This window comes from Cyrtonyx montezumae, unplaced genomic scaffold (genome assembly GCF_038088225.1).
Source record: "Cyrtonyx montezumae isolate F1298 unplaced genomic scaffold, pur_monq_1.0 scaffold_3, whole genome shotgun sequence".
Classification (NCBI taxonomy): Eukaryota; Metazoa; Chordata; class Aves; order Galliformes; family Odontophoridae; genus Cyrtonyx; species Cyrtonyx montezumae.
Genome location: NW_027072034.1, coordinates 109,895,700 through 109,906,730, shown reverse-complemented (window position 1 = coordinate 109,906,730; position 11,031 = coordinate 109,895,700). Strand labels below are relative to the sequence as shown.

The following is an 11,031-nucleotide window of genomic DNA, read 5'->3' as shown; positions in this document are numbered from 1 at the left end:
TCCTAATTTTCAGTTTCAAAACCAGGACCCAAGGTCACTGGCTTGCCTTTGAATGATGGCTGAACATACATTTAACAACCAGACATAGATCTATCCTTTTCCACAGCTAAATGGATATATTATTTCAGTTCCTTCAGCATGAAGCAACACAGACCAACATTCAATAGTAGATTCAATTAAGAGCTTTAATCAAAGCACAGACAGCAGTGAACATTCAGATTCTGCTCCCTCCAATAAAAAGATACAAAAATACTTCAGAAGTATTTTACAAATTTACACATCGTAAATTTTACTTTTACAAATAATATACAAATGTTTTTCACTTTAAACCACATAATACATTCCTGTTACAACTGTTGTCTTTTTAGAATCATGTATCCTGAACTGTTCTCAGAACACTTGTGAGCAATCATCTCAAAAGTATAATAGATTTATTTGTAACTAGGGTAGTAAGAGCTGAAGGAAATTATTCTATAAGATTAAGCTCTGGATATCTGGAGCATCAACAAAGTGAGACTAAACACTCTGGTCAGTCAAACCTCCATGCACTGAAATAGATGCTACCTCATCTGCAGAATTAAGTGTTAAGAGTGATAATGACTCTTTCAGACATAAATAAAAAAGACGATTTATCCAGAAAAAGACAGCGCTCAGAATATAGTTTGTATTTTACCCTAGGCAGGTAATATATACAACTCCACATGTTCTCTGTCATCCTATTTTGATTGTCATAGTCATCCTCTCCAGCTGCCTCATCCCATTACCTGCTGAATAAGACTTATCTCAGTCGTCTAACAATTCTCCAGAGGCCAGAATAGTTACTGAAAAAAACCCACAAAGCAGACCATTAACTTGTGCAGAGAAATCTGGGGAACACCTGAGGACTGTTTTGACTGGTAGACATTTGGAATCACAATGAAGAACTGAGAAACTTAGAAGGAACATAGATTTGTGCAACAGGAAAAAATAACTGATAATGCTTTAATGAATGAAAACAAACAAACCAACCACCACCAACAACTAAACAACAAAAATTTGTAGAATATTTTGCAGTGTCACTGAACTACATTGTTGCTCAGCCTGGTCAACTGCTTCATGTCCGTAAGTCCTGCAAAGAAGGAAATACCCAGATGCACGGGAGAAACCAAACCCCATGTATTACAGTGACACAGAAAATAGTAACTGACCCTTTCATTTTGTGGCACTAGCTCAAACAGGGACTCGGTTCTCCTTGGCCCACTTTTTCATGATGCGGATAATGTATTCTACTTGAGAATTACCAGTGCTTCTCAGTAGATGCAGTACTTCCTGCAGAGTCTCTCTACGAAAGCGAAAAGCAAACATTTGAATGTGGGTGAGAACAGAGAAAATAAACAAGCACCAATGTCCAAACTGTTTTGTACAGCATGGTTCATAAGTAGAGTGATCCATTTGTCTACAGAGTAGAAATAGGCAAAAATACACAGCAGTTTAGATACTGAGAGAAAAAACAAAGTCTTGTATGCAACCGCAACACAGTTTTAATATATATAAATCTCTACTCTTGCAAAACAGTTACCCAGAAGAAGACAAACAATTTTTTTTATGCTACTTACTTGCTACAGTAAGTAGCTAGGGCAACATCTAGTTTAATGCGACCAAAGCACTTCACAATTTATTAATGCATAAATACCATGGAAACGAACGTTACCAATAGGATAAACCAGTACAAACCTGCAGTTTGCTAGCTACTTTACAACAAGAGCTTGTGTGCATAATGTAAAACAGGCAAGCTATGTATATTTTACTGCATCTATTGCAGCACTTGCCAAAAGGACACTTGAAGGATGTAGTTGCTAATGAGACCATTCCAGCAGAGAAGGGAATACAAGGAATGTGTAGAAGCAAAAATACACACCTTTCAGTCATATACGAAATGGCAACTTCAGCCAGGGGAGAATGGCCATCTGGCAACACAGCTGAATATTCACAAGGGAACAGTTCTTAAATACAGCCTCACTGCTCACTCTTATTCTTCCATTTAGTGAAATGATCAGTAACACAGATCGTTTCCTTTCAGCTTTCATCAAATAACTATCTCTGACTGACAGTTTTCAGAAAGCAAAGTTTAGCAAATTTTAGCGGTCTCTCATTTAGTCATTGTTTAGAGAAACCACATCCTTCCTCAAGTGCTGAGTAAGTATTCCCTTATGTCTGTTCTGTGAACCTTAAAATGTCATGGGACAGTTTTCCATTCTTAGGCCATCGACATGAAATGAGGTCTTTTCCCTCAGGACACAAAGTTATTACATTGATAATTTATCTTACTAGGTATAATGACCAGTATGTTTTGGTTGCCTACAATTCATAGCGTTCACCGACAAGATATTCTCTACCACATATTTTCTAACTGCTGTTGCAGAAGATGCAATTCAAACTGAACACTGTGGAACCACTGGACAGAGTTTCTATTCTCCAACTGATCAACAGGTAATTGGAATAAATAATTGCTCCCAAACTAAGATGAAGATTTTAGCTTGTACCTAATTGGAAATAGGAAAATTGCAAAATAAATTCAGATACAATAAAGAATACTCACTTTGCTTCTCGGCCAGCTAAGATCATTTGGAAGACGCCAACACAAGCACCTCTCTTGCCTTCCCAGTATTCAGGATTACTGTCCAGCCTCTCCAGAACATCAAATGCTTTGGCTGCATAGTAAAACTGATGCATCTGCATAAGAAGAGAATCACTGCATATTCCTGACTGTATGACCATTTTTCAGAAGAGTATTATAAGTTTTGAGTTCAGTTTTCTGAAATCAGCAATAAGTCACAGAAGCAATGTTCATTTACTCTCCTGTTTTTCTTCTAGCAGCAAGTGACACAGAACAGGCACGTTTCAGTTCTATGTAGGGAAACGCATGGTATTATGACATTATTGTTACATGTCTTAGAAAATATAGACAAACTGCACTGTGAACTTCTATTAATTGGTTATGATCAGCACTGTTCTTGTTTTCATCATATACACATAAAAGCTAACAGAACTTACCCACTTTTATTTTTCCCCTCCAAATCAGCATTAACTTTAATGTATGAGTTGCCCTACGTACAGTCATATCTACTGTACCAAAGTCCTTGACACAACATCAACTCAAATTAGGATAATAGAATCATTAAGGTTGGAAAAGATCTCTAAAATAATCAAGTCCAACCACCACTAGTCCAAACTAGCCCTAACATTCTAAAACAGAACTGGTTTTTCTCATCTAAAGATAGTCACAGAGATGGATCTGCATGTGCTTTAGGAAAAACTCAGAGCTAAATTTTGTGCCTCACTGTTACAGTGCAGTACAAATTAAGATGTGGTGATTCTATACACCAAAATTTTCTTAAGCATAGGAAAACTGACTATGTACCCTATATTTTTTTCCTTAGACTCCCTACTTGTTAGTGGGAACAAAAGCAAGTTGGTTGATAACAGTCAGTAATAAAGGAGCAATTGCAGTAATTGCAGCTTTTCAAGTCATTATAACCTCATGTGAACCTTATCCATGACTGTTAATATTTTTCAGTTTAGCAAGCCTGCGCAGCAACATTGTCTGTGGCTGGTATCTTCCAAGAGGAGAACGTGGGAAGACCTCCCATCCTTTGGTGGCTGTCTTTTTTAACTCAGCAGATGCAGGCTGTGGGAGTTACCATTTGGATATTTTACTCAGAGAAGTGTAGGTACTGAAGAATGAGTAATAGTTCCCTTTTCCTGAGATACATGGTAATGCTAACCACAGGTTAACAGCACTTAAATGAATGGGAATAAAGATAATGAATATAAACAGACAGCTCAGAATACACTGAATAGTGATCTCTCCAAAGTGGCATCTGATGTAGTTCCAATAAGCAGATATCAATTCTGAAATCCTCCTTCTACCTCACATAAAAGCAAGAATTGCTTCACCCCAAAACATGTGCTGCTTCCTATATGAATGATCTATTCCATGAAAAATAAGCAAGAAATTAGCCAGAAGTCCTGCATGCTAGATTCCTCAAGCAACTGCTATCAAAACAGACAGCAAAGGGGCATTCAGCTACACCTAGTCTCAGATAGATGTTAGCCTTGCTAAAGTATGTTCTTTCAGCAGTCTGTTTAATGAAGCCTTGCATGACTGCTTCTTAAGTTACAGCTATGATGCCATTTGCAGACCTCTGGTATAATATAACATTTCAGAAACAACTGGAGAATGCTACACAAACTCAACAATATGTTGCAATTGCTAATTAGTGGGAAAAGTAGACGCAGCTGATATTATAGAAAGATAGGTTATAATACTGCATTAAGTATGTAGCCTTTGAAATGAAATTCCTTGCCCATACATAGACATAAATAGCCTGAAAAAATTTAGGCAACTTTTAAGAGCTCTAGTCAAATACAAAACATGGAGCTGCCTCTCCTATAGTGCACAATATGGTTTTGAGAAGAATTTAGTCGAAGTATCAACTGATAAAAGTGAAACTTAACATGGCCTAGAGACAGATTTTACGTAAGATCTGATTGTCAACTTGTTTTCAATAAATTGCAGTCAGGGGAAATACCAGAGGCAACAGCCACTTGTTTGAGTGGAAAAAAAAAAAGGCAGATCATGCCTGACCAATCTGGTAGCCTTAAGATGAAGTGACAGCAGTGGTAGACAAAAGCAGTGAAACTGATGTTGTCTGCCTGTTCTTGCACAAAGCCTTTGACACAGTCCCATACCACAAGGCCAAGTACAAAGTGCTGCACTCGGGATGAGCCACAAAGATGCTCAGAAGATTGGAACATCTCTTTTACGAAGAAAGGCTGAGAACGATGGGATTCTTCAGCCTGGAGAAGAGAAGGATCCAAGAACATCTGACTGTGGCTTTCCAGTACTTGAGGGAAGCTTAGAAGCAGGAAGAACACTGACTTTTTACATGGTCTGATAGTAATAGGACGATGGAAAATGGCTTTAAACTAAAAGAGGGGAGATTTAGGTTAGATCTGAGGGAGAAATTCTTCATTCAGTGAGTGGGGAGGCACAGTACAGGTTGCCCAGAGCAGCTGTGGGTGCCCCATCCCTGGAAGCATTCAAGGCCAGGTTGGATGGCGCCTTGGACAGCTGAGCTGGTGGGTGGCAGCCCTACCCATGGCAGCTAGGTTGGAACAAGATGATCATTAAGGTCCCTTCTATCTAAGCCATTCTGTGATTCTATGGTGAACGAAATACTTTAAAGATGTGTTAAGAGAGGATCTTTTTCAGTTTTAGAAGAATGCTTTCAAGATCACAGGATAGATTTTGATTTACAGTTATGAGTTGTTCAGGATTTTGAGAAACATGTTACTTTGTCAAATGAAAAAAAACTGCAAAAAAAGAATGTCATAGATGAGTATGCAGGTACTGCTGCTCTTTGGAAAGCTTGGCTGAACTGAGAATCCTACAGAGGTCTGCAATAAGACTCAGTTCACTATCCTCTATGACAGCAAGTTGAGTCACAGTATCTCTAATATGCTTATGCTATCAGCAGCTAACTCTTGTTTATTCACTTAAATTAGGAATCTCCATTGAACCAGTTCCTCAAAATTTACATCTCTTCTGCTTTTCTCACATCTGTCTTCTTAAAGCAGTGAACTACTCTACTTTCCAATCACAAATCATTTTTCCTTGCTTCTATAGCACCATTTAGAATCCTCTCAAACCATCAGGTCTTTACATCTCTACATTCATCCTGCATACATGCTCACGCTTTCTATTACGCATTTTGCAGAACAGAATCAAACTTGAATCTGAGCTAAGTCTCATTATCTAGAAACACCATCTGAAGAATTAGATACTAGGAATTGAAACAGAATAGTAATCAGTTTCCCACATTCTCTTCACTACTAACACAGCTTTTTATGAACTAGAGCTTGTGGACTATGCTATTGTTATCAATAGGTCATGCAATATATTGCTAGTATTTTAGTCACTGGGCTGTCTACCAAGAAGACCCATAGATTAAAATGCTGATTAAGCCTTGCCAATTTATCTACATTAATAACCATACCACTGCTACAAGTGGAAGTCCAATAATGTTGACGAAGATGAGAAATATTAAAAAAAAACAATAAAAAAAAAGGCTGCTTATGCAATTGCCTAATTAACATGCTGTACGCTAAGTTCTAAAGCATCCAGATGCAGAATCATGGAAAAGCTCTAATCCAACTTTAAAAGGAAGACTCACTTTGTAGCAATCATTTGCAATGAGCTGCAATAGGTTAAAGGACTCCCCTGAGGTCTCCATCTTCAGATAGAGCTTCCAGGCCAACTGTGGTTTCTTATTCATAATATCTGCAATAATGACAAAAACTTGGGATCATTAAAAGAATACACCATGCACAATACTCAGTGAAAGGTGGAATAGGCCTTTCTGAATTTCTTGGCTCAATGTAAATACATGCCTCACCCTATGAGCATGAAGTTGAGAAGGGAAACACATCCTTATTTTCTGCCTTCCTTGTGAGAACAGCAATTCATCAGAGAACACTAGTAACTATGGAGTTTACACCTCACTTTGTATTTCACAGGTACAGCAACAAGCACAGTTTGTATGATTTCAGAAGAAAATAAGCAACAGAACAGGAAGCATTACAGAAGGTTTTTATGCATGACAGTTAACTGGACAATCAATTTAGGTGGTGAAATTTAGGATTTTGTGTTCTTATGCACAAAAAGATTTTCATTGGCACTGAAATAAGATCTTTGATAATTGGTGCCCACCTCAATCTATACGTTGAATTCCCATGGTTCATGAAAAACCAAAGGACTGGTTGAATAAAATAAAAACTACAGCCTACAAGCACAATGAAACATGTCATTATGCATCTACTAGAAAAAAAAAGTCCAAATTCCTGAGATTTTTTCTTATTTTTAAATTTTAATTTGTGACGAGAAATTTTCATTGGTCTTCAATCATAACTGTTAATATACAGTTAGAAATAAAAGAAATGGAATCTTCCATCTCAGCTAGTGAAAATGTCTACTAGCACTTTTGAGTCTAAAGAATTCTAAAAAATTCTTTTATAAAGATAAGGATCATTCCATTAATATGAGGCTTATATTGTTACTTCTAGACACATTTGAGTACTGGGAGGTAAAATAAATAAAAATAAATAAAATAAAAAAGTAAATGAAGTATTTCCTTCTTTTTCAGGTCTTAACAGCTACTCACAGAGTAGATAGCTGCTCATACATGGAGAACTCTTACAATTTTTCAAAAGAGGGACTGTTCAGCTTTTCGTATTCATCCCCACTGTGCCTATACATATGTTGCAGGTAGAATGAGTGGGAATCATCAACAATAAACAGGCAATATAAAAACAAAGGATTTATGGACAGTTCTCATTTAGGAAGCAGTGTGACATCAAATCAGATTTTTGTTTCATCAGCTCCTGATAGTATATGCAACAGCTATGACTTTGTTTCCAGTACAAACCCTTCTATCTGGAGAAATGGACTACTGTGCTCATTCAATGGCTTTTTACCTCCTCTTCAGGAAGGATTTGATGTAAATAGTGCAACCTTAAACAAAAAGATACTGTCTAGTTTCCAAAAAAGATGTATCTCTAGTGCTTTCTTCCCTTTGGAAATATGTCAGGATTGAATTGTATATGACTCAATACCTAATCATACTCTGACATGAACGAATTAGAATGCTTTGTAATTTCCATAGCAGTTTTTATGCAGAAGGATATAATAATAATTTATAAACTTGACACAAAAAGATCAATATACTCATCAATAAACAGTTCCTTCTGCAAAAAATTCAAGAAGCTGTTTGGAATGAAAAATGAAAATTTGAAGATAAATAAGAATATAGCACCTCTACTGAAAATTCAAGAGGAGTTCAGAATGGTAAAAGACACACCTGGGAATAAATAGCAAATTCCATGAAATTGATATAAAATTTATAATTGATACCATAGTGTTAATTCTACTTCTTGTAGAAAAGTTAATGCATTCAGAGTACTGCACTCCCTGAGGTATGTCCAAGAACTACTGCAGCACAAAATCAAAGGAATGAACACTGTCTGCTGAACAAGCATGAATTCTCTTAGCCACTGGAGAACTCCCAGTAAAATTGGAACTGTACAGACCCTTGTGCCTGACCCAGCATTGCTGCTTCTATTTTATGTTTTACTCTGAGCCTTTTACAGTTTTAATCCAGTCTTTCAAGATGTGAAATTTTCACTTCAGCAATTGAGTAGACAACTGAGAAGAAAAAAGTTCACTGATTAGGACAGAACTGCATTGATGGTACCGTAACAGCACTGAAGCTGTAACTGCTTAGTGAAACCAGACATATGAAAAGTGCAATAACCACCCACACTGGACTGAATGCACAATCAGCTTTTCACTTTCAAAGTCCTGAATCCACCTACAACATTACATTCAATTAGGAGAGTGGATTGCCAAGACTGATGCAATAGAAGAGGATCTGTATTCTGCAACGTTGAGAGTAAAGTGACTCACAGCAGCGAGCCAGCCAGCTAAGGTAAACAAAATCATTCTTTATCTTCTCACTCTGGATCAAAAGGAACACCTGCAGGAAAAAGGAAAATAAAAGATTATATATGCAGGTACTTTTAAATAAACAGAAGGCAGACCTGCCTCGTTTCAACATGCAGGTAAGGCTTAAGCCATGCAACAATGTCTTCACAAGAAGACTTCTGAGTTTGCAAGCGTACTGCAGGGTCATAATGATATGTTGGGTAGGTGGAGAACTCAAACACCGCAATGCTTATCAAGAGACTCCTGCAGCTTCAATGTGCCAAGCTGTGCAGAGGGCGTGGACTGCTCTGAACAAGTGCCAGTGAGTGGCCACACAGCCCAAACAGCACAAAGGAACACTGGGCCTGTGGGAAAAGGTATTTGGAACTTGTTTGTTTAGAAAGCAATGAGTGCAATTAAATTAGCATCGTCCTGAAATACCAGAAGTTTCACTATATACGTGAGCCTTTCTTCTCCATGCATGTCAGAGTTCATTTTAGGTGAGCATTAAGCCATTTTTTATCCTTTTGGTTTCAGTCAGGTTCTGAGGCAAAACATTAAGTCTTTCGTAACTTACTATACAAACACAGGCTTATTACATCCCGCACCTACAAGGGTGTGCGTGTGGGAAGTTACGCATTTTAAGATGCACTCTGGCTTTATTCACAGAAAAAAACTCGACCCAACCATGTATGCCTCTTTGCAGGTGTATCTGTAACAATATTTAGGATGCTTCTGGCAAAAACAACAACAAAATATCCTTATAGGAGCAGATTTATGTACTGGAATTGTGAGTTCCACAGAAATGAAGAGCTCCATCGTGAAGAGATTCAGAGTAAAAAAAAAAAATTAGGAAAAAAACAAAAAACAAAGCAAAACAAAACCTGTATGACCCACTTCAGACTATATGCTTTTTTTCTGATTCGTCTTTTGCTAGTCTTGTGGAAAACATAGCTTCCATCTTCATAATAGCTATTTGCTCCTGCATATTTTAGTTGTAATTAAGTTTCTACTGCGCATAGACAGAAAATGCTGTGTGTAGAAGTTAATCTCTTCCAGCTGCACTTGGATGCTGCTGAATAAGATAGTGAGCATTTCCTCTTCTCCTCCCACATCTCCCCAAGGAAGAAAATGTTTGATTTTTTTTTTTTTTGGTGTTGCATGGTTGTTGGTTTTTTTTTTAAATACAAATTTCTAGGGACACCTAACAGCTCTTAACTATTCGTTGTCTTTTAACTCAGCGTGCTATAGTCAATCTGAACAGTAGGACTGTCAGGGATCCCAGACAAAGTATAAAAAAATCTGATTAAGAAGGCATTCTTTGATCAATTAAAGAGAGCTGCAAGCGCTCTTGTGACTCACCACAAGCAGCATGACTCTCCATATACCTTGCATTACAAGATTAGCAAGAAAATCTTTTCTAAATAGTGTTCAGTGTGAGTTTCAGTTCCTTTACAAAGGTTCTATGCAGTCTATTTTCAATCAAAATGAAGATGTAGATGGAATTAAAAAAAAAAGGAAGAAAACAGAAGAGTCTATTGTTGCCTTTTAAAACAAATAAAAACATACCTCTTCAGCTTCACTAAAAAGGCCCATGGAAGCTTTGGCTTGAGCATAGTTGAAGTTAAAAGTGTCATCATTGTAAAAGTAACTCTGGAAAAAAAAAGCCACAGAAAGAAAGAAAAAACAGAAATGGTGTAATAAGATTAAAAATAACACCCCACCCCAACTCTGAGTCAACAGCAATCAAGACAACAGGAAGGAAAAAGAAAAGCCTACATTATGAACGTACATTTATAAACAGTGTGTAGAAAATTATGGACTGGCTTTCCACCCTACATTTGTGACTACACAAACACAGACGGAACATTCTGCAGTAGTAACCATGAGATATCTGGAAAATACTCCGCACTCTAAATTGCAGTGGCAGCTTTTATGGTTCTAATTTTCACTTTGGTCATGTGAAGACATGTTGTGCTGCCATGGTCTCATTCACCTCCCACTTACTTCACCACTACAGTGGTAAATAGGTAGCTGACTCCCTAAAGGCTTAAGGAGATTAACAATTTGTTTTTCCAAGACTACTCAAGAAGTTCAACAAGACATCCTGTGGATCTGGTTATGTGACAGATGCTAGTCTGACATACTGGATCACACAAAAGAGGCGGAGCTGCAGTGCTGGGCTGTAGCCAGGGAGCATACCTTCTAATAGGGCTTTCCTAAGCTCAAGACTTGCTTACAGGCACCCTTAGCACAATACTAAGCTGTTCTCTAATAATATCAGACAGGACACACTTGGTTAATGATAGATCAGGTTGATCTGTCTGCATCTCTTCTGAAATGCTAAGTGGGCCAAAGCAGAAAATAAAATTTTCTTTTAGCCTGATGTTTGGGTTTGACCCAAAAAGCTTAGATTTGATCATAGTCAGATGTCCAGATTAAATTATAATTAAAACAACCAAAGTTACTGAGCATATTCTGCATTCAGTACTGTCACCACACTGCCTCAC

The 11,031-nt window shown here is 37.5% G+C and overlaps 1 protein-coding gene across 1 annotated transcript in view; it reads right to left on the bottom strand.

Annotated features, from left to right (window-relative positions):
* Positions 1-1,003: 1,003 nt before the first annotated feature.
* IFT56 (intraflagellar transport 56) overlaps positions 1,004-11,031 on the bottom strand; it is a 45,742-nt gene continuing 35,714 nt past the window's right edge. The window contains exons 14-18 of the mRNA XM_065742817.1: positions 10,091-10,174; positions 8,504-8,573; positions 6,216-6,322; positions 2,579-2,712; positions 1,004-1,321 (exon numbers count right to left, since the gene is read on the bottom strand). Coding sequence (XP_065598889.1) covers positions 1,210-1,321; positions 2,579-2,712; positions 6,216-6,322; positions 8,504-8,573; positions 10,091-10,174 — 507 coding nt within the window. The 3' untranslated portion in view covers positions 1,004-1,209. The remainder of the gene's footprint in view (positions 1,322-2,578; positions 2,713-6,215; positions 6,323-8,503; positions 8,574-10,090; positions 10,175-11,031) is intronic.